The 24,701-nt window shown below is 54.9% G+C and overlaps 1 protein-coding gene across 2 annotated transcripts in view; it reads right to left on the bottom strand.

Moving 5' to 3' along the window:
- The window catches only part of LOC140066243 (transmembrane protease serine 5-like), a 52,055-nt gene that overhangs the window by 26,043 nt on the left and 1,311 nt on the right, over positions 1 to 24,701 (bottom strand). The window contains exons 1-6 of one of the 2 annotated variants that reach the window (XM_072113808.1): positions 5,853 to 6,043; positions 2,368 to 2,421; positions 2,036 to 2,147; positions 1,680 to 1,799; positions 422 to 565; positions 67 to 211 (exon numbers count right to left, since the gene is read on the bottom strand). In XM_072113808.1, coding sequence (XP_071969909.1) covers positions 67 to 211; positions 422 to 565; positions 1,680 to 1,799; positions 2,036 to 2,147; positions 2,368 to 2,421; positions 5,853 to 5,861 — 584 coding nt within the window. In that variant the 5' untranslated portion in view covers positions 5,862 to 6,043. Of the gene's footprint in view, positions 1 to 66; positions 212 to 421; positions 566 to 1,679; positions 1,800 to 2,035; positions 2,148 to 2,367; positions 2,422 to 5,852; positions 6,044 to 24,701 lie in introns of those variants that run through there. The other variant, XM_072113807.1, reaches the window with a different exon arrangement.

Here is a 24,701-nt window from a genome sequence, read left to right as displayed (position 1 = left end):
AAATCCAGAAGAGGGGATTGGGGTAGTAGCAGGGTCAGGGGTGGGCACAGAGCGCCCGGTTATCACCTGTTGAAGCCCAGCTCCCGGCACACGCTCCAGCCATGGGAGGTCTTCCAGCCCTGGTGACACACGGTATAATACTTGGCGCTGTTCACACTGTACACCTGCAGCAGCGAGCGGCCGGTCAGCAGCAGCACCGGGTTCTTGTACTCTGATAATACAATGTAATGGCCTCAGTGTTATACACACGCTCCAGTCACATCTAAAGCTGCATCCGGCTGCTCCTCAGGACACTGGTTCTGACATATCATAGTTACAGAAGGGGTGAGATAGACCCGGACACAGGTCTGCTTAGCATGTATGCAGCTTTAGATGTGAATAGAGAAGAGCCACCACTGACACCCATCACACCCCTTCTCACCACTGGCCAGGGTCCGATTGCTTGGGTGTCTGTCAGGTGGGCACAGGTTGGCACCATCAGCATAAGAGCAGTTTAACGAGGGGCTGCAACTCTCCAAATAGTCAGGACAGGCTCGCTGCACCGCCGGGTGGTAGAAATACTGCACTGCGAGAAATGCCAGCATGAGGAAGAGGGTGAGAGGGATATATCAGTAAAATAAAAGTCAGTCTCCTTCCCCACTGGCAGCTTCTGGGGTGCTTTACACAGAATCAGTCACTTTACCCCTCTGGCAGCTGCTGGGGTCATTCTGCGCAGAATCGGTCTCCTCCCCCTCTGGCAGCTGCTGGGGTTTCTCTAAACAGAATCAGTCTCCTTCCCCCTCTACAGCTGCTTGGGGCACTCTGAAAAGAATCTACTTCTCCCTCTGGCAGCTGCTGGGGGAGCTCTGAGATCCTCTACACAGAATCAGTCTCCTCCTCTGGCAGCTCCTGAGGTCCTCTGCACAGAATCAGTCTCCTCCCCCTCTGGCAGCTGCTGGGGCACTCTGCACAGAATCAGTCTCCTCCCCCTCTGGCAGCTGCTGGGAGCACTCAGCACAGAATCAGTCTCCTCCTCCTCTAGTAGCTATCGGGGGCACTCTGCACAGAATCAGTCCCCTCCCTCTCTGTCAGCTTCTGGGATTGCTCAGAATCAGTCTCCTCCCCCTCTGGTAGCTTCTGGGGATGCTCTGCTCAGAATCAGTCTCCTCCCCCTCTGGTAGCTGCTGGGGATACTCTGCACAGAATCAGTCTCCTCCCCCTCTGGTAGCTGCTTGGGATGCTCTGCACAGAATCAGTCTCCTCCCCTCTGGCAGCTGCTGGGGGAGCTCTGCACAGAATCAGTCTCCTCCCCCTCTGGTAGCTGCTTGGGATGCTCTGCACAGAATCAGTCTCCTCCCCCTCTGGCAGCTGCTGGGGTTGCTCTGCACAGAATCAGTCTCCTCCCCCTCTGGCAGCTGCTGGGGTTGCTCTGCACAGAATCAGTCTCCTCCCCCTCTGGCAGCTGCTGGGGTTGCTCTGCACAGAATTAGTCTCCTCCCCCTCTGGCAGCTGTAAGGAGCTGATCACCAGGGGGTGCCATACTATGTAAGGAGATGATCATAATACCCTTTTCACAGCTCCCTCATGCTGTGCTGTGGGTGTTTGTCTCAGGGGGGCTCTGACAATCTGGATGATGAATATGACGTCTAGTTTGGGGGTCTCCTCTGTGTTGTGACACTGGACACATTTCTTATACTTACAAATCAGGAGGACGGACAGAGAGGCAGCAGCGATGGACAGGACGATGGAGACGTGGACCAGGATTCTGGACATGCGGTGCAGGGAGCACAGGGGCGACTTCTCCTCTGATCCGGGAACATCTACCCCCAGGAGAAGATCACACGTTATTATAACCCCCAACATCCCCACCTACCTATAGGGGCAGAGCAAGGAGTATGTCCTGTAATACACATGTTATCATACTGGTTCTGTTCCTGCTGGTTCTGACAGGTTCTGTGTGAATTTGGTGAATTGCGTATGAATAGGAGACAGTCCTGGTGACTCCTCACATGGTGTCCCACCTACAGCCCCATGGTACTTCCCCCTGTCATCTTACTCTGGTTCTGCAGGTCCGGCCCGGCTGAGATGATGATGGCCGCCTCATCCACAGGCTGCACCGCACTGCCCCCCACCGCAGACTCTTCTCCCGCAGCAGAGGAGGTCACATCCTGACAGAGAGATCACAGGAGTCACTATACATGTCCCCGCTGTACAACACCGAGAGCAGGGGGAAGCCCCGAGCCCAGGAATAGTGTTTGCTAGGAGTGAATGTGGCTGGACCAGCAGGTCAGTTATTGTATACATTGTATATTATGTTTGGTTTGTGTTATACATTGTTATGGTTTTTTACTTTTATATAAAATAAAAGATCTAGAGGATGACACTCACCTGTGTTGTGTTGTCTTCTGGGAAGATATCAAATACGGAGATTCTTTTTGATACCTATAGAGGGAAGGTGAGTGGATGTTATATTACTGTATATTATTATAATTAATATTGCTGGACACTGAGAAATATAATGAAGCCTTATTATTAGTACAATGGGGCTCATTTACTAAGGGTCTATGGAACGTACAAATGTCAGACATTCCGACAATTACTGATTTGCGCCACATTTAAAAGGCTATTGTGGCGCACATGATCGGATTTTGGCGCATCAGCAACGACTTTCATTCAACAGAAATCGCAGGGCGGGCCGACAAACGATCTGACGGATTCGGACTAAGAGCGGGATTTAACATTTACATGGACAATGCACTTACATGCACAAGGAAGAAAAGGGTGAACTCCTGGGACCTGAGCGGGGAAGGGACACATGCAGGATATCGGACGCACTATCTTAGTGACTCCCTGCACAGCGCATTATACACGGACAATGCACTTACATGCACCAGGAAGAAGAAGGTGAACTCCGGGGACCTGAGCGGGGAAGCGACACATACAGGATAGCGGGCGCAGGATCTTAGTGACTCCCGCACAGCACATTATACACGGACAATGCACTTACATGCACCAGGAAGAAGAAGGTGAACTCCGGGGACCTGAGCGGGGAAGTGACACATGCAGGATATCGGGTGCAGGATCTTAGTGACTCCCCGCACAGCGCATTATACACGGACAATGCACTTACAGGCACCAGGAAGAAGAAGGTGAACTCCGGGGACCTGAGCGGGGAAGCGACACATGCAGGATATCGGGTGCAGGATCTTAGTGACTCCCTGCACAGCGCATTATACATGGACAATGCACTTACATGCACCAGGAAGAAGAAGGTGAACTCCGGGGACCTGAGCGGGGAAGCGACACATGCAGGATATCGGGCGCAGGATCTTAGTGACTCCCCGCACAGCGCATTATACACAGACAATGCACTTACATGCACCAGGAAGAAGAATGTGAACTCCGGGGACCTGAGCGGGGAAGCGACACATGCAGGATATCGGGCGCAGGATCTTAGTGACTCCCTGCACAGCGCATTATACACGGACAATGCACTTACATGCATCAGGAAGAAGAAGGTGAACTCCGGGGACCTGAGCGGGGAAGTGACACATGCAGGATATCGGGGACACAGGATCTTAGTGACTCCCCGCACAGCGCATTATACACGGACAATGCACTTACATGCACCAGGAAGAAGAAGGTGGACTCCGGGGACCTGAGCGGGGAAGAGACACATGCAGGATATCGGGTGCAGGATCTTAGTGACTCCCCGCACAGCACATTATACACGGACAATGCACTTACATACACCAGGAAGAAGAAGGTGAACTCCGGGGACCTGAGCGGGGAAGTGACACATGCAGGATATCGGGTGCAGGATCTTAGTGACTCCCCGCACAGCGCATTATACACGGACAATGCACTTACATGCACCAGGAAGAAGTTGAACTCCTGGGACCTGAGCGGGGAAGCGACACATGCAGGATATCGGGCGCAGGATCTTAGTGACTCCCCGCACAGCGCATTATACACGGACAATACACTTACATGCACCAGGAAGAAGGTGAACTCCTGGGACCTGAGCGGGGAAGCGACACATGCAGGATATCGGGTGCAGGATCTTAGTGACTCCCTGCACAGCGCATTATACACGGCCAATGCACTTACATGCATCAGGAAGAAGAAGGTGAACTCCGGGGACCTGAGCGGGGAAGCGACACATGCAGGATATCGGGTGCAGGATCTTAGTGACTCCCTGCACAGCGCATTATACACGGACAATGCACTTACATGCACCAGGAAGAAGAAGGTGAACTCCGGGGACCTGAGCGGGGAAGCGACACATGCAGGATATCGGGTGCAGGATCTTAGTGACTCCCCGCACAGCACATTATACACAGACAATGCACTTACATGCACCAGGAAGAAGAAGGTGAACTCCGGGGACCTGAGCGGGGAAGAGACACATGCAGGATATCGGGCGCAGGATGTTAGTGACTCCCTGCACAGCGCATTATACACGGACAATGCACTTACATGCACCAGGAAGAAGGGGAACTCCAGGGACCTGAGCGGGGAAGCGACACATGCAGGATATCAGGTGCACGATCTTAGTGACTCCCCGCACAGCGCATTATACACGGACAATGCACTTACATGCACCAGGAAGAAGGGGAACTCCGGGGACCTGAGCGGGGAAGTGACACATGCAGGATATCGGGTGCAGGATCTTAGTGACTCCCCGCACAGCGCATTATACACAGACAATGCACTTACATGCACCAGGAAGAAGAAGGTGAACTCCAGGGACCTGAGCGGGGAAGCGACACATGCAGGATATCGGACGCAGGATCTTAGTGACTCCCCGCACAGCGCATTATACACGGACAATGCACTTACATGCACCAGGAAGAAGAAGGTGAACTCCAGGGACCTGAGCAGGGAAGTGACACATGCAGGATATCGGACGCAGGATCTTAGTGACTCCCCGCACAGCGCATTATACACGGACAATGCACTTACATGCACCAGGAAGAAGAAGGTGAACTCCAGGGACCTGAGCGGGGAAGCGACACATGCAGGATATCGGACGCAGGATCTTAGTGACTCCCCGCACAGCGCATTATACACGGACAATGCACTTACATGCACCAGAAAGAAGAAGGTGAAGTCCGGGGACCTGAGCAGGGAAGTGACACATGCAGGATATCGGGTGCAGGATCTTAGTGACTCCCCGCACAGCACATTATACACGGACAATGCACTTACATGCACCAGGAAGAAGAAGGTGAACTCCAGGGACCTGAGCGGGGAAGCGACACATGCAGGATATTGGGTGCACGATCTTAGTGACTCCCCGCACAGCGCATTATACACGGACAATGCACTTACATGCACCAGGAAGAAGAAGGTGAACTCCAGGGACCTGAGCGGGGAAGCGACACATGCAGGATATTGGGTGCACGATCTTAGTGAATCCTGCCAGGGATCGCGACAGGACCGGGTAAGTAAATGTACACCATTATCTTTCTCCCACAGGTGATCTGTATGATCTGTGGATTCTGAGCGTCTACCGTCCATCCCTGTGATATACTTCTCTCCTCCAGGTGGGGGCGCTATAACTATATCTTCCATTGTACATACCAGAAATAACCTTTAGGGAGTTGTATTATGGACAAAATCTTCTTCTTCCAGAGAAATACAAAAAACTTTCCACTTTTTGCATAAACCTCCATTGGTGACAATCGTATATGATCTGTAATTTCATCGTTGTCTTTTGTCTATTCGCTTCAGTGTATCAGTGAAGTAATGATAGTAATACTCAGCTGTGACAAGTCTGTGTCTGCAATTCAATGTTCCTGTTCAGTGACAGCAAGCAGATTTCCTGATAACACTGTGGGAAATGGTATCACTGTATCTCTAGGACTTACCTTTGTCATGGTGAGGGGCCATTCCCCTGTCACGGGCTCCTGTGGGTTGTAGGGCCACAGACGCTGAGCCCCCGGGTGAGAATGACTCCAGGCATCACTCGCACCCTATAGGAAGGTGGATAACCTGAGGAATAGGGAACACTCGTCACCTATAGCAATCACCGTGGTGACGGTGACTGACAGCAGAGAACAAAGCGCCAGATCTTCCCTGTGCAGCAGCCGCATCCTGGGGGGACGAGCCGCGGCTTATATCAGGTGTCCTGTACAGGGGTAGGGTTACCGCCGAGCCATGATGTACAGCTGTCTGTGTGACACCAGGATACCTGCACCGGAGGGTGAGGGGGAGAGACAGCACCCCAAACTACAACTCCTACATGTCACCTGGCCATGTCCTGTGTGTCCTGACACCTTTCTATCATAGCCAGCAGTGGTCAGGGGTCAGCATGGGTGCTCTGACCCCTCTGTGACTACACCCCCCATACACAGCGAGCTGCCATGTCCTGTGTGTCCTGACACCTTTCTATCATAGCCAGCAGTGGTCAGGGGTCAGCATGGGTGCTCTGACCCCTCTGTGACTGCACCCCCCATACACAGCGAGCTGCCATGTCCTGTGTGTCCTGACACCTTTCTATCATAGCCAGCAGTGGTCAGGGGTCAGCATGGGCGCTCTGACCCCTCTGTGACTACACCCCCCATACACAGGGAGCTGCCATGTCCTGTGTGTCCTGACACCTTTCTATCATAGCCAGCAGTGGTCAGGGGTCAGCATGGGCGCTCTGACCCCTCTGTGACTACACCCCCATACACAGCGAGCTACCATGTCCTGTGTGTCCTGACACCTTTCTATCATAGCCAGCAGTGGTCAGGGGTCAGCATGGGCGCTCTGACCCCTCTGTGACTACACCCCCATACACAGCGAGCTGCCATGTCCTGTGTGTCCTGACACCTTTCTATCATAGCCAGCAGTGGTCAGGGGTCAGCATGGGCGCTCTGACCCCTCTGTGACTACACCCCCCATACACAGCGAGCTGCCATGTCCTGTGTCCTGACACCTTTCTATCATAGCCAGCAGTGGTCAGGGGTCAGCATGGGTGCTCTGACCCCTCTGTGACTACACCCCCCATACACAGCGAGCTGCCATGTCCTGTGTGTCCTGACACCTTTCTATCATAGCCAGCAGTGGTCAGGGGTCAGCATGGGTGCTCTGACCCCTCTGTGACTACACCCCCCATACACAGCGAGCTGCCATGTCCTGTGTGTCCTGACACCTTTCTATCATAGCCAGCAGTGGTCAGGGGTCAGCATGGGTGCTCTGACCCCTTTGTGACTACACCCCCCATACACAGCGAGCTGCCATGTCCTGTGTGTCCTGACACCTTTCTATCATAGCCAGCAGTGGTCAGGGGTCAGCATGGGTGCTCTGACCTCTCTGTGACTACACCCCCCATACACAGCGAGCTGCCATGTCCTGTGTGTCCTGACACCTTTCTATCATAGCCAGCAGTGGTCAGGGGTCAGCATGGGCGCTCTGACCCCTCTGTGACTACACCCTCATACACAGTGAGCTGCCATGTCCTGTGTGTCCTGACACCTTTCTATCATAGCCAGCAGTGGTCAGGGGTCAGCATGGGCGCTCTGACCCCTCTGTGACTACACCCCCCATACACAGCGAGCTGCCATGTCCTGTGTGTCCTGACACCTTTCTATCATAGCCAGCAGTGGTCAGGGGTCAGCATGGGCGCTCTGACCCCTCTGTGACTACACCCCCCATACACAGCGAGCTGCCATGTCCTGTGTGTCCTGACACCTTTCTATCATAGCCAGCAGTGGTCAGGGGTCAGCATGGGTGCTCTGACCCCTCTGTGACTACACCCCCCATACACAGCGAGCTGCCATGTCCTGTGTGTCCTGACACCTTTCTATCATAGCCAGCAGTGGTCAGGGGTCAGCATGGGCGCTCTGACCCCTCTGTGACTACACCCCCCATACACAGCGAGCTGCCATGTCCTGTGTGTCCTGACACCTTTCTATCATAGCCAGCAGTGGTCAGGGGTCAGCATGGGTGCTCTGACCCCTCTGTGACTACACCCCCATACACAGGGAGCTGCCATGTCCTGTGTGTCCTGACACCTTTCTATCATAGCCAGCAGTGGTCAGGGGTCAGCATGGGTGCTCTGACCCCACTGTGACTACACCCCCATACACAGCGAGCTGCCCTGTCCTGTGTGTCCTGACACCTTTCTATCATAGCCAGCAGTGGTCAGGGGTCAGCATGGGCGCTCTGACCTCTCTGTGACTACACCCCCTATACACAGCGAGCTGCCATGTGCTGTGTGTCCTGACACCTTTCTATCATAGCCAGCAGTGGTCAGGGGTCAGCATGGGAGCTCTGACCCCTCTGACTACACCCCCCATACACAGCGAGCTGCCATGTCCTGTGTCCTGACACCTCTCTATCATAGCCAGCAGTGGTCAGGGGTCAGCATGGGCGCTCTGACCCCTCTGTGACTACACCCCCCATACAAAGCGAGCTGCCATGTCCTGTGTCCTGACACCTTTCTATCATAGCCAGCAGTGGTCAGGGGTCAGCATGGGCGCTCTGACCTCTCTGTGACTACACCCCCCATACACAGCGAGCTGCCATGTGCTGTGTGTCCTGACACCTTTCTATCATAGCCAGCAGTGGTCAGGGGTCAGCATGGGAGCTCTGACCCCTCTGACTACACCTCCCATACACAGCGAGCTGCCATGTCCTGTGTCCTGACACCTTTCTATCATAGCCAGCAGTGGTCAGGGGTCAGCATGGGCGCTCTGACCCCTCTGTGACTACACCCCCCATACAAAGCGAGCTGCCATGTCCTGTGTCCTGACACCTTTCTATCATAGCCAGCAGTGGTCAGGGGTCAGCATGGGCGCTCTGACCTCTCTGTGACTACACCCCCCATACACAGCGAGCTGCCATGTCCTGTGTGTCCTGACACCTTTCTATCATAGCCAGCAGTGGTCAGGGGTCAGCATGGGCACTCTGACCCCTCTGTGACTACACCCCCCATACACAGCGAGCTGCCATGTCCTGTGTGTCCTGACACCTTTCTATCATAGCCAGCAGTGGTCAGGGGTCAGCCTGGGCGCTCTGACCCCTCTGTGACTACACCCCCCATACACAGCGAGCTGCTATGTCCTGTGTGTCCTGACACCTTTCTATCATAGCCAGCAGTGGTCAGGGGTCAGCATGGGTGCTCTGACCCCTCTGTGACTACACCCTCCATACACAGCGAGCTGCCATGTCCTGTGTGTCCTGACACCTTTCTATCATAGCCAGCAGTGGTCAGGGGTCAGCATGGGCGCTCTGACCCCTCTGTGACTACACCCCCCATACACAGCGAGCTGCCATGTCCTGTGTCCTTACACCTTTCTATCATAGCCAGCAGTGGTCAGGGGTCAGCATGGGTGCTCTGACCCCTCTGTGACTACAACCCCCATACACAGCGAGCTGCCATGTCCTGTGTGTCCTGACTCCTTTCTATCATAGCCAGCAGTGGTCAGGGGTCAGCATGGGCACTCTGACCCCTCTGTGACTACACCCTCCATACACAGCGAGCTGTCCAGTGTGTCCTGACACCTTTCTATCATAGCCAGCAGTGGTCAGGGGTCAGCATGGGCGCTCTGACCCCTCTATGACTACACCCCCCATACACAGCGAGCTGCCATGTCCTGTGTCCTGACACCTCTCTATCATAGCCAGCAGTGGTCAGGGGTCAGCATGGGTGCTCTGACCCCTCTATGACTACACCCCCCATACACAGCGAGCTGCCATGTCCTGTGTCCTGACACCTTTCTATCATAGCCAGCAGTGGTCAGGGGTCAGCATGGGCACTCTGACCCCTCTGTGACTATACCCCCCATACACAGCGAGCTGCCATGTCCTGTGTGTCCTGACACCTTTCTATCATAGCCAGCAGTGGTCAGGGGTCAGCATGGGTGCTCTGACCCCTCTGTGACTACACCCCCCATACACAGCGAGCTGCCATGTCCTGTGTGTCCTGACACCTTTCTATCATAGCCAGCAGTGGTCAGGGGTCAGCATGGGCGCTCTGACTCCTCTGTGACTACACCCCCCATACACAGCGAGCTGCCATGTCCTGTGTGTCCTGACACCTTTCTATCATAGCCAGCAGTGGTCAGGGGTCAGCATGGGTGCTCTGACCCCTCTGTGACTACACCCCCCATACACAGCGAGCTGCCATGTCCTGTGTGTCCTGACACCTTTCTATCATAGCCAGCAGTGGTCAGGGGTCAGCATGGGCACTCTGACCCCTCTGTGACTACACCCTCCATACACAGCGAGCTGCCATGTCCTGTGTGTCCTGACACCTTTCTATCATAGCCAGCAGTGGTCAGGGGTCAGCATGGGCGCTCTGACCCCTCTGTGACTACACCCCCCATACACAGCGAGCTGCCATGTCCTGTGTCCTTACACCTTTCTATCATAGCCAGCAGTGGTCAGGGGTCAGCATGGGTGCTCTGACCCCTCTGTGACTACACCCCCCATACACAGCGAGCTGCCATGTCCTGTGTGTCCTGACACCTTTCTATCATAGCCAGCAGTGGTCAGGGGTCAGCATGGGCACTCTGACCCCTCTGTGACTACACCCTCCATACACAGCGAGCTGTCCTGTGTGTCCTGACACCTTTCTATCATAGCCAGCAGTGGTCAGGGGTCAGCATGGGCCCTCTGACCCCTCTGTGACTATACCCCCCATACACAGCGAGCTGCCATGTCCTGTGTGTCCTGACACCTTTCTATCATAGCCAGCAGTGGTCAGGGGTCAGCATGGGCGCTCTGACCTCACTGTGACTACACCCCCCCCATACACAGCGAGCTGCCATGTCCTGTGTCCTGACACCTTTCTATCATAGCCAGCAGTGGTCAGGGGTCAGCATGGGCGCTCTGACTCCTCTGTGACTACACCCCCCATACACAGCGAGCTGCCATGTCCTGTGTGTCCTGACACCTTTCTATCATAGCCAGCAGTGGTCAGGGGTCAGCATGGGGGCTCTGACCTCTCTGTGACTACACCCCCATACACAGCGAGCTGCCATGTCCTGTGTGCCCTGACACCTTTCTATCATAGCCAGCAGTGGTCAGGGGTCAGCATGGGTGCTCTGACCCCTCTGTGACTACACCCCCCATACACAGCGAGCTGCCATGTCCTGTGTGTCCTGACACCTTTCTATCATAGCCAGCAGTGGTCAGGGGTCAGCATGGGCGCTCTGACCCCTCTGTGACTACACCCCCCATACACAGCGAGCTGCCATGTCCTGTGTGTCCTGACACCTTTCTATCATAGCCAGCAGTGGTCAGGGGTCAGCATGGGCGCTCTGACCCCTCTGTGACTACACCCCCCATACACAGTGAGCTGCCATTTCCTGTGTCCTGACACCTTTCTATCATAGCCAGCAGTGGTCAGGGGTCAGCATGGGCGCTCTGACCCCTCTGTGACTACACCCCCATACACAGCGAGCTGCCATGTCCTGTGTGTCCTGACACCTTTCTATCATAGCCAGCAGTGGTCAGGGGTCAGCATGGGCGCTCTGACCCCTCTGTGACTACACCCCCCATACACAGCGAGCTGCCATGTCCTGTGTGTCCTGACACCTTTCTATCATAGCCAGCAGTGGTCAGGGGTCAGCATGGGCGCTCTGACCCCTCTGTGGCTACACCCCCCATACACAGCGAGCTGCCATGTCCTGTGTGTCCTGACACCTTTCTATCATAGCCAGCAGTGGTCAGGGGTCAGCATGGGTGCTCTGACCCCTCTGTGACTAAACCCCCATACACAGCGAGCTGCCATGTCCTGTGTGTCCTGACACCTTTCTATCATAGCCAGCAGTGGTCAGGGGTCAGCATGGGTGTTCTGACCCCTCTGTGACTACACCCCCATACACAGGGAGCTGTCATGTCCTATGTGTCCTGACACCTTTCTATCATAGCCAGCAGTGGTCAGGGGTCAGCATGGGTGCTCTGACCTCTCTGTGACTACACCCCCCATACACAGCGAGCTGCCATGTCCTGTGTGTCCTGACACCTTTTTATCATAGCCAGCAGTGGTCAGGGGTCAGCATGGGCGCTCTGACCCCTCTGTGACTACACCCCCCATACACAGCGAGCTGCCATGTCCTGTGTGTCCTGACACCTTTCTATCATAGCCAGCAGTGGTCAGGGGTCAGCATGGGTGCTCTGACCTCTCTGTGACTACACCCCCCATACACAGCGAGCTGCCATGTCCTGTGTGTCCTGACACCTTTCTATCATAGCCAGCAGTGGTCAGGGGTCAGCATGGGCGCTCTGACCCCTCTGTGACTACACCCCCCATACACTGCGAGCTGCCATGTCCTGTGTGTCCTGACACCTTTCTATCATAGCCAGCAGTGGTCAGGGGTCAGCATGGGTGCTCTGACCCCTCTGTGACTACACCCCCCATACACAGGGAGCTGTCATGTCCTGTGTGTCCTGACACCTTTCTATCATAGTCAGCAGTGGTCAGGTGTCAGCATGGGCGCTCTGACCCCTCTGTGACTACACCCCCCATACACAGCGAGCTGCCATGTCCTGTGTGTCCTGACACCTTTCTATCATAGCCAGCAGTGGTCAGGGGTCAGCATGGGCGCTCTGACCTCTCTGTGACTACACCCCCCATACACAGCGAGCTGCTATGTCGTGTGTCAGGGGTCAACATGTGCACATCCCCCACCGGGGCCTATTCTTCGGGCCTGGAGGCAGCTGGGATCCAGAATACCGGAGTTGCGGACTAGGGTGTGTTGAGGGCCAGCGCACCACTGATTGGTGCTTGCACTTCTGGGTTTCCCATAAAGACCCGCGGCTCCCTTCACTCCCCGCAGGATATTTGCACTCATAATCCATTGTAAAAGCTTCCTTGTGCCTTGTTCCTGTACATTGATGTCCAGTTGTGATCTCGGACCTGACCTTTGACCTCTACATCTCTGTTGCCTGCCCTGACTGTCTGCCTGTGCCTGACCACAAGCCTGGACTCTGATCCTGCACCGCAACCTTGGCTGTGGAACGACCTGGTGGCACCCTACCGCAGCAAGACCATCCGGCTTTGCGGCGGGCTCTAGCGAAGACCAGGTGCCACTTAGACTCTGGTCCCAGGTGTAGTACCATCTTCCACGGTGGTCCAGGGGGTTCACTGACCCCGAACCCTGACAGTAAGATCCGGCCATGGCAGATTGCTTCACAAGGAGAACTGCTTGTCTCTCAGCATCAGGCTACTGCGACAGTTCCTGTGACTTCTCCAGTCACACCAACCTGTCTACCGGTGGCTGAACCAAGGCTCAGACTCTCCATGCCTGATAAGTATGGTGGAGATCCCAAGCTTTGCAGAGGCTTTATTACCCAGTGCTCATTGCACATTGAACTGATGCCCTCCCAGTTTGTCACCGAACGCTCCAAGGTGTCATTCATTGTCAGTTTCCCTCCGGGAAAGCCCTGGCCTGGGCTAGCCCTCTATGGGACAGAGACGATCTAGTCACGGCTACCCATACTGCTTTCGTGGCTGAATTCCAGTCTGTATTCGTGTAACCTGCACGCGCCTCCTCAGCTGAAACAGCTCTGCTGAACCTACGTCAGGGAGACTCGTCCGTAGTCAGGTATGTTGTTCAGTTCCGTACCCTCGCGTCCGAGCTCTCCTGGAATGATGCGCTCCTGTAAGCAACATTTAAAATGGAAAGCATTGGCCGCCCATAACCTGCCGGCTACTCCGAGTGGTCTCATCACCATGGCCACTCGGATAGGCGTGTGGTTCAGCTGAAGAGTTCCGTCACGAGCAACCGCAAGCCTTGCTTTCACGTCTACCTCACTTGGCTCTAATTCTCCAAAGGCCACTCCAGCCTCCGGCCCCACAACCTGCAGAGGAGCCTATGCAAGTGAACAAGGTCCGTCTCTCCGCCAAGGATCATTCCAGACGTTGCAAGGAGAATTTGTGTCTGTACTGTGCCAGTCCTAAGCACTTCATTGGGGCTTGGCCTGTCCACCCCCAGTGTCCGGGAAATGCCAGCACCTAGGGTTCTTAGGAGAAGCGTCCCTAGGTGTGAATACGGCTTCTCAACGCCTGACAGTTCCTGTGCTCCTCAGTGTCGATACCCACACTCCAGTGCAAGTTTCAGCTTTCTTGAACTCAGGCTCTGCGGGAACTTTGTGGATGCCGCTCTGGTCTCCTGGCATCACATACCGGTGGTTCTTCTTGGGAAGCCCCTTGCCATATCTTCGGTCAGTGGACAAGTCTTGTCCGATCCGGTCCGGTACCTGCCACGCTCCTGCCATGCTCCACTTCATGGAGCAACGTCACGCCCCGCTACCCCTTGCCATTGATTACAGAGCTCTTTGATCGCTTACGCCGTTCCAGGGTATTCTCCAAGCTGGATCGCCGTGGAGGCTATAACCTCGTCCGGATTCTCAAAGGAGATGAATGGAAAACGGCGTTTAACCCCCGTGATGGACACTTTGAATATTTAGTGATACCATTCGGACTCTGTAATGCTCCTGCTGTCTTTCAGGAGTTTGTGAATGACATTTTCAGGGACCTTTTGTATACTTGTGTCGTGGTATATTAGGACGACATTTGGTGTATTCCCCAGACCTCGAGACCAATCAATCATACGTACGTCAAGTTCTTGGTCGGCTATGACGTTGGATGTTGATCTTTTCTCGCTTCAACCTGTTAATCCACTTCTGTCCTGCAGAGAAGAATGTCAAGGCCCGTATTTCGGATGTCGTTGGAGTGGAGTCAGTTCCCCGGCATATCATCTCTCCTGAACAACTTGTTGTTGCAGCTCCGGTGGATTTTCGGCAGCTACCACCCGGTAAGACGTATGTCAGACCTGCACTCCAGAAGAGGTTTGTGTCTTGGGGACATTCTTCGCGATTGGTTGGGCACCGAGGGGTGCAACGTTCCATGGCCCTCATCTCCCGCTACTACTGCTGGCCAGATTTGGTTAAGATACCCAGGATTTTGTGGGATCCAAACCCCCAGTCTCTCCTCCGAGCCACTGGTCGCACCAAGACCCAGGCTGATAAGAAGCGTAGGATTCCTCCTGTCTTCTCTCCAGGTGACAAGGTGTGGTTATCTTCCAGATACGTCCGGCTGAAGATACGTTGCTACAAGCTGTGACCCTGCTTCCTTGGTTACTTTGAGGTGATTCAGCGCATCGTACTGACATCTACGAGGTCAACGAGGTGTTGGACATGAAGACTGTGAGAGGTAAGCGGTTCTATTTTGGTTGACTGGAAGGAGGTTGGCCCCGAGAAGAGATCCTGGGATCTCCTCCAGGCCAAGAAGAGGGGGAGGCCGAAGGGGGGGGTACTGTTACAGGTGTCCCTGCGATCCATGCATCGTCCTGTCCCCTGACCCACACTCATCTCTCCATGCACCTGCTCCCATCCCGGCTAGGCCGCGCATCCCTGCTCCCTATGGCACGCGCGTTTGCACTAGTAGGTTTAAAAGGCCAGTGCACTGCTGATTGGTGCTGGCACTTCTGGGTTTCCCATAAAGACCGGCGGCTCCCTTCACTCCCTGTCGGATATTTGCGCTCATTAGCCTTGTGCTTTGTTCCTTGTTCCTACGTTGATGTCCAGTTGTGACCTCGGACCTGACCTTTGACCTCTGCATCTCTGCCGCCTGCCCTGACTGTCTGCCTGTACCTGACCACGAGCCTAGACTCTGATTCCGTACCGTGACCTTGGCTGCCACCTCGGGCCTAGCTGCACCTGTGGAACGACTTGGTGGCATCCCACCGCAGCAAGACCATCCGGCTCTGCGGCGGGCTCTGGTGAAGACCAGACTCTGGTCCCAGGTGTCAGCTAGTACCATCTCCCACAGTGGTCCAGGAGGTTCACTGACCCAGAACCCCGACATCTTTCCTGTAAGAGAAGGCGTAAAGTTCATAAATATAAACTTTTTCCTTAGAGTAGCCGACCATAAGCCTCATAGAGAGTCCATCCTGTGGGCACAGTCCTTGTAGGAAAAAGTGATGTCATACAAAGGGTCTCCTCTTGAGGTGAGGGACACAATCCTTTGAAGAGCAGCTCAGCGTCAGCAGAGAGGGGTGCTTTCATAGCACAACTGGGGGGGGGGGGGAGTTCAAGGAAAGTCTCTTGAATTATAATCAATGAGAGGAGAGTCTCTGGCTCAATAAAGGGGAATAGGCGCAGCCCAACTGGGAGAAAAATCAGCAAAAATGCTGGATCCCGTGATGGGTCTGCAGCCGGCTGGGGACACCTGGTGGTGTTTCGGGAACTGCTCCTCAATGTCATCACTGGTCTACTGAGGCTCCGGAGCAGGAACGATGGCCTCTGGAGTGTCAACCTCACCAGCAGTTTGTTCTGCAAGACCCGGGACCATAGTCGGGTCTAGGAATAAGGAAATGGGAGCTTGTGGCAGCGCTGTAGCTCCCTCCTCCTCCAAGTCTTCTGGGGCCGGGTCATCACCCCACTGGTAGGCAGCTCTTGGTGGAGAAACCGTAGGGGGCTTATCCGCCAGACCATCTCCCGCCATGGAGGACCCCTGGGATCCGGTAACACTGGCGGCTGGGGAGATAGCCAGAAGTCCCCCGGAGGATGGCTGTGGTAGAGATGCTCCTCGGGGTTCAGAATCCGTGTGACCCCGGCAGTCTGGGGCCCCTATGGCTCTTCTTGCTAGTGGAACTCGATCCAATGTCCTGGCTTGAGATTGTGGAGCCGTTGCGGGAGGTCGGGTGGCTAGAAAGAGCAGTGGGGGATGCCCAGTATAGTGCTCGTACCTTTTCTTGATGTCGAAGGCCCATACTTGTCCGGTTGTGCGGTCCCGCTGCACTCAGCAGGTGTGAGGTGGATGGCCGCCAATGGACTGGGCAGCCAGCACGATGACCGTTTCAAAGGCCTTGAGAAATTGGGCGTGTCTTCCAGGGAGAGCAGTCGTGGTCTCGCCATGATGCCAGCTGCCTGGTCACTGCACGTGGCACGCTGGTTTGGATGCATTTCAAAAAACAACATGTGACTTGTCTGTGCTGCAGATTCCTCTGCTCTCACCCTGCTGTGCTCTGTGCCTCCACTGTGAAGTACTGTCCGTGGAGAAACATGTAACCAGTTCTTTGTGGCTATATATCAGCAGATGAGACTACAGAGACGGAGGGAAAGGAAGTGGTTAAAGACTCAGGCTGGCAGGACATGCTGGGAGTTGTAGTCTGTAGGGAGTTATAAATGGTGTAACCTCACATAGAGCGACCCCGAGGGGGCCAGGCAGAAATCTGGGGTGCAGCGGGAGGTGATACATAAAATGCTGCCCCTATCCTAATAATAGGATCCATAAGAAGCTCCAAGTCTGCGGCATCTCCTGTGCCAGAGGCCGATGTGTCCCCGAGGCTCAAATAACCTTCACTTATTCATACAGAGGCGAGTCACACAGTGCCATCACCTCTAACCCGGGCAGGGGTCTGCCGCAGCCTCCTGTCGTTACAATGTGTCATCAACATCTACAGCGCACACAGAGGATGAGGAGGGGAGCCGACACCACTACAGACTATCCTCTACACCTCACACAGAGGCTGAGGAAGGGAGCCGACAGCACTACAGACTATCCTCTACACCGCACACAGAGGATGAGGAGGGGAGCCGACAGCACTACAGACTATCCTCTACACCTCACACAGAGGATGAGGAGGGGAGCCGACAGCACTACAGACTATCCTCTACACCGCACACAGAGGATGAGGAGGGGAGCCGACAGCACTACAGACTATCCTCTACACCTCACACAGAGGATGAGGAGGGGAGCCGACAGCACTACAGACTATCCTCTACACCTCACACAGAGGATGAGGAGGGGAGCCGACAGCACTACAGACTATCCTCTACACCGCACACAGAGGATGAGGAGGGGAGCCGACAGCACTACAGACTATCCTCTACACCGCACACAGAGGATGAGGAGGGGAGCCGACAGCACTACAGACTATCCTCTACACCTCACACAGAGGATGAGGAGGGGAGCCGACAGCACTACAGACTATCCTCTACACCTCACACAGAGGATGAGGAGGGGAGCCGACAGCACTACAGACTATCCTCTACACCGCACACAGAGGATGAGGAGGGGAGCCGACAGCACTACAGACTATCCTCTACACCTCACACAGAGGATGAGGAGGGGAGCCGACAGCACTACAGACTATCCTCTACACCGCACACAGAGGATGAGGAGGGGAGCCGACAGCACTACAGACTATCCTCTACACCTCACACAGAGGATGAGGAGGGGAGCCGACAGCACTACAGACTATCCTCAACACCTCACACAGAGGATGAGGAGAGGAGCCGACACCACTACAGACTATCCTCTACACCTCACACAGAGGATGAGGAGGGGAGCCGACAGCACTACAGACTATCCTCTACACCGCACACAGAGGATGAGGAGGGGAGCCGACAGCACTACAGACTATCCTCTACACCTCACACAGAGGATGAGGGGGGGAGCCGACAGCACTACAGACTATCCTCTACACCGCACACAGAGGATGAGGAGGGGAGCCGACAGCACTACAGACTATCCTCTACACCGCACACAGAGGATGAGGAGGGGAGCCGACAGCACTACAGACTATCCTCTACACCGCACACAGAGGATGAGGAGGGGAGCCGACAGCACTACAGACTATCCTCTACACCGCACACAGAGGATGAGGAGGGGAGCCGACAGCACTACAGACTATCCTCTACACCGCACACAGAGGATGAGGAGGGGAGCCGACACCACTACAGACTATCCTCTACACCGCACACAGAGGATGAGGAGGGGAGCCGACAGCACTACCGACTATCCTCTACACCTCACACAGAGGATGAGGAGGGGAGCCGACAGCACTACAGACTATCCTCTACACCGCACACAGAGGATGAGGAGGGGAGCCGACAGCACTACAGACTATCCTCTACACCGCACACAGAGGATGAGGAGGGGAGCCGACAGCACTACAGACTATCCTCTACACCGCACACAGAGGATGAGGAGGGGAGCCGACACCACTACAGACTATCCTCTACACCTCACACAGAGGATGAGGAGGGGAGCCGACAGCACTACAGACTATCCTCCACACCGCACACAGAGGATGAGGAGGGGAGCCGACAGCACTACAGACTATCCTCTACACCGCACACAGAGGATGAGGAGGGGAGCCGACAGCACTACAGACCATCCTCTACACCGCACACAGAGGATGAGGAGGGGAGCCGACAGCACTACAGACCATCCTCTACACCGCACACAGAGGATGAGGAGGGGAGCCGACAGCACTACAGACTATCCTCTACACCTCACACAGAGGATGAGAAGGGGAGCCGACAGCACTACAGACTATCCTCTACACCGCACACAGAGGATGAGGAGGGGAGCCGACAGCACTACAGACTATCCTCTACACCTCACACAGAGGATGAGGAGGGGAGCCGACAGCACTACAGACTATCCTCTACACCTCACACAGAGGATGAGGAGGGGAGCCGACACCACTACAGACTATCCTCTACACCTCACACAGAGGATGAGGAGAGGAGCCGACAGCACTACAGACTATCCTCTACACCGCACACAGAGGATGAGGAGGGGAGCCGACAGCACTACAGACTATCCTCTACACCGCACACAGAGGATGAGGAGGGGAGCCGACAGCACTACAGACTATCCTCTACACCTCACACAGAGGATGAGAAGGGGAGCCGACAGCACTACAGACTATCCTCTACACCTCACACAGAGGCTGAGGAGGGGAGCTGACAGCACTACAGACTATCCTCTACACCTCACATAAAGGATGAGGAGGGGAGCCGACAGCACTACAGACTATCCTCTACACCTCACACAGAGGATGAGGAGGGGAGCCGACAGCACTACAGACTATCCTCTACACCGCACACAGAGGCTGAGGAGGGGAGCCGACACCACTACAGACTATCCTCTACACCTCACACAGAGGATGAGGAGAGGAGCCGACAGCACTACAGACTATCCTCTACACCTCACACAGAGGATGAGGAGGGGAGCCGACACCACTACAGACTATCCTCTACACCTCACACAGAGGATGAGGAGGGGAGCCGACATCACTACAGACTATCCTCCACACCGCACACAGAGGATGAGGAGGGGAGCCGACAGCACTACAGACTATCCTCTACACCGCACACAGATGATGAGGAGGGGAGCCGACAGCACTACAGACCATCCTCTACACCGCACACAGAGGATGAGGAGAGGAGCCGACACCACTACAGACTATCCTCTACACCTCACACAGAGGATGAGGAGGGGAGCCGACAGCACTACAGACTATCCTCTACACCGCACACAGAGGATGAGGAGGGGAGCCGACAGCACTACAGACTATCCTCTACACCTCACACAGAGGATGAGGGGGGGAGCCGACAGCACTACAGACTATCCTCTACACCGCACACAGAGGATGAGGAGGGGAGCCGACAGCACTACAGACTATCCTCTACACCGCACACAGAGGATGAGGAGGGGAGCCGACAGCACTACAGACTATCCTCTACACCGCACACAGAGGATGAGGAGGGGAGCCGACAGCACTACAGACTATCCTCTACACCGCACACAGAGGATGAGGAGGGGAGCCGACACCACTACAGACTATCCTCTACACCGCACACAGAGGATGAGGAGGGGAGCCGACAGCACTACCGACTATCCTCTACACCTCACACAGAGGATGAGGAGGGGAGCCGACAGCACTACAGACTATCCTCTACACCGCACACAGAGGATGAGGAGGGGAGCCGACAGCACTACAGACTATCCTCTACACCGCACACAGAGGATGAGGAGGGGAGCCGACAGCACTACAGACTATCCTCTACACCGCACACAGAGGATGAGGAGGGGAGCCGACACCACTACAGACTATCCTCTACACCTCACACAGAGGATGAGGAGGGGAGCCGACAGCACTACAGACTATCCTCCACACCGCACACAGAGGATGAGGAGGGGAGCCGACAGCACTACAGACTATCCTCTACACCGCACACAGAGGATGAGGAGGGGAGCCGACAGCACTACAGACCATCCTCTACACCGCACACAGAGGATGAGGAGGGGAGCCGACAGCACTACAGACCATCCTCTACACCGCACACAGAGGATGAGGAGGGGAGCCGACAGCACTACAGACTATCCTCTACACCTCACACAGAGGATGAGAAGGGGAGCCGACAGCACTACAGACTATCCTCTACACCGCACACAGAGGATGAGGAGGGGAGCCGACAGCACTACAGACTATCCTCTACACCTCACACAGAGGATGAGGAGGGGAGCCGACAGCACTACAGACTATCCTCTACACCTCACACAGAGGATGAGGAGGGGAGCCGACACCACTACAGACTATCCTCTACACCTCACACAGAGGATGAGGAGAGGAGCCGACAGCACTACAGACTATCCTCTACACCGCACACAGAGGATGAGGAGGGGAGCCGACAGCACTACAGACTATCCTCTACACCGCACACAGAGGATGAGGAGGGGAGCCGACAGCACTACAGACTATCCTCTACACCTCACACAGAGGATGAGAAGGGGAGCCGACAGCACTACAGACTATCCTCTACACCTCACACAGAGGCTGAGGAGGGGAGCTGACAGCACTACAGACTATCCTCTACACCTCACATAAAGGATGAGGAGGGGAGCCGACAGCACTACAGACTATCCTCTACACCTCACACAGAGGATGAGGAGGGGAGCCGACAGCACTACAGACTATCCTCTACACCGCACACAGAGGCTGAGGAGGGGAGCCGACACCACTACAGACTATCCTCTACACCTCACACAGAGGATGAGGAGAGGAGCCGACAGCACTACAGACTATCCTCTACACCTCACACAGAGGATGAGGAGGGGAGCCGACACCACTACAGACTATCCTCTACACCTCACACAGAGGATGAGGAGGGGAGCCGACAGCACTACAGACTATCCTCCACACCGCACACAGAGGATGAGGAGGGGAGCCGACAGCACTACAGACTATCCTCTACACCGCACACAGATGATGAGGAGGGGAGCCGACAGCACTACAGACCATCCTCTACACCGCACACAGAGGATGAGGAGGGGAGCCGACAGCACTACAGACCATCCTCTACACCGCACACAGAGGATGAGGAGGGGAGCCGACAGCACTACAGACTATCCTCTACACCTCACACAGAGGATGAGAAGGGGAGCCGACAGCACTACAGACTATCCTCTACACCGCACACAGAGGATGAGGAGGGGAGCCGACAGCACTACAGACTATCCTCTACACCTCACACAGAGGATGAGGAGGGGAGCCGACAGCACTACAGACTATCCTCTACACCTCACACAGAGGATGAGGAGGGGAGCCGACAGCACTACAGACTATCCTCTACACCTCACACAGAGGCTGAGGAGGGGAGCTGACAGCACTACAGACTATCCTCTACACCTCACATAAAGGATGAGGAGGGGAGCCGACAGCACTACAGACTATCCTCTACACCTCACACAGAGGATGAGGAGGGGAGCCGACAGCACTACAGACTATCCTCTACACCTCACACAGAGGCTGAGGAGGGGAGCCGACACCACTACAGACTATCCTCTACACCTCACACAGAGGATGAGGAGAGGAGCCGACAGCACTACAGACTATCCTCTACACCTCACACAGAGGATGAGGAGGGGAGCCGACACCACTACAGACTATCCTCTACACCTCACACAGAGGATGAGGAGGGGAGCCGACAGCACTACAGACTATCCTCTACACCTCACACAGAGGATGAGGAGGGGAGCCGACACCACTACAGACTATCCTCTACACCTCACACAGAGGATGAGGAGGGGAGCCGACACCACTACAGACTATCCTCTACACCTCACACAGAGGATGAGGAGGGGAGCCGACAGCACTACAGACTATCCTCTACACCTCACACAGAGGATGAGGAGGGGAGCCGACAGCACTACAGACTATCCTCTACACCTCACACAGAGGCTGAGGAGGGGAGCCGACACCACTACAGACTATCCTCTACACCTCACACAGAGGATGAGGAGAGGAGCCGACAGCACTACAGACTATCCTCTACACCTCACACAGAGGATGAGGAGGGGAGCCGACAGCACTACAGACTATCCTCTACACCTCACACAGAGGATGAGGAGGGGAGCCGACACCACTACAGACTATCCTCTACACCGCACACAGAGGATGAGCAGGGGAGCCGACAGCACTACATACTATCCTCTACACCTCACACAGAGGATGAGGAGGGGAGCCGACACCACTACAGACTATCCTCTACACCTCACACAGAGGATGAGGAGGGGAGCCGACAGCACTACAGACTATCCTCTACACCTCACACAGAGGATGAGGAGGGGAGCCGACACCACTACAGACTATCCTCTACACCTCACACAGAGGATGAGGAGGGGAGCCGACAGCACTACAGACTATCCTCTACACCGCACACAGAGGATGAGGAGGGGAGCCGACACCACTACAGACTATCCTCTACACCGCACACAGAGGATGAGGAAGGGAGCCGACAGCACTACAGACTATCCTCTACACCGCACACAGAGGATGAGGAGGGGAGCCGACACCACTACAGACTATCCTCTACACCTCACACAGAGGATGAGGAGGGGAGCCGACAGCACTACAGACTATCCTCTACACCTCACACAGAGGATGAGGAGGGGAGCCGACAGCACTACAGACTATCCTCTACACCTCACACAGAGGATGAGGAGGGGAGCCGAAAAACTCAGTAGACTCCACAAGTGACGGCCACATAAGTGTTCTCAGGAAGCACATGGTGCATTAAACGCTATACACAGGTGACATATGGCACTATACTTCATCAGGCACATGGCTGTATATTTAACCAGTAGACAGTTACAAGGGAACCTGTCACCAATTGTTACCCCATGAAACTAGCAGCCCCCCCCCAGGAAGGGTATGAAATGTCATTTCTTAAATTGCCATTTATTTACATATAAAAACCTAATCCTAAGTCATATGAAAATGTGCAGAGAAGAGTCAAATATAGAGGCTGCATAGAGAATCGTCATTTGAGAGGAACCTTATCTTTGGGATCCATGGCACCTGAACAAGATGCTGGTGTCACATTAAAGATAAAGATCATGTGCTTCAGATCGCACCAGGCTTGTGGTTCTGTAGAGATACAGATGGAAACTGGATCTTCATCTGCATCTCACATTTCCAGCTCTAAGGCCCCAACTCACATCACAACCGCAGCGTCTGCTAGCTGGAACGTCCGGCCTGAACGCTAAGGAACCGGGGATCGGGCTGGACGTTGCAGTCAGCGAGTCTGATGTGAGCTGGACGCATTACATTTGCTAGTGTGTATGGGGCCTGACAGAACCACAAGCCCTGGTCACCTGAAAGATGAGAACTAGGACATGTGAAGGTAAAAGCTCTTAAGGCATTGTCTGGTGATGTGAATCGGGTCTACCTTGCTGATTGTTGGGGGTCCCAATGATGGGACCCCCACGGATCACATAGATGGGGGTCTCTTGTATCCCCTTTGCACCCGAGACGACTAATGCAGCCAGTGGTGCATGCGTCGGCTGCTCTATTCATCTCTATTGAGCTGACGGAGATGGACAAGTTGGGTGCACGCTGCATCGATCATCTTTGGTGCAACAGACCCCCCCACCTTGTGATCCATGGGGGGTCCCATCACTGAGACCACTACCAAGTTGC

The sequence above is a fragment of the Engystomops pustulosus genome, chromosome 6 (genome assembly GCF_040894005.1).
Source record: "Engystomops pustulosus chromosome 6, aEngPut4.maternal, whole genome shotgun sequence".
NCBI lineage: Eukaryota > Metazoa > Chordata > Amphibia > Anura > Leptodactylidae > Engystomops > Engystomops pustulosus.
Note: the sequence above shows the minus strand (reverse complement) of the source record. Positions and strands in the feature narration are given on the sequence as shown.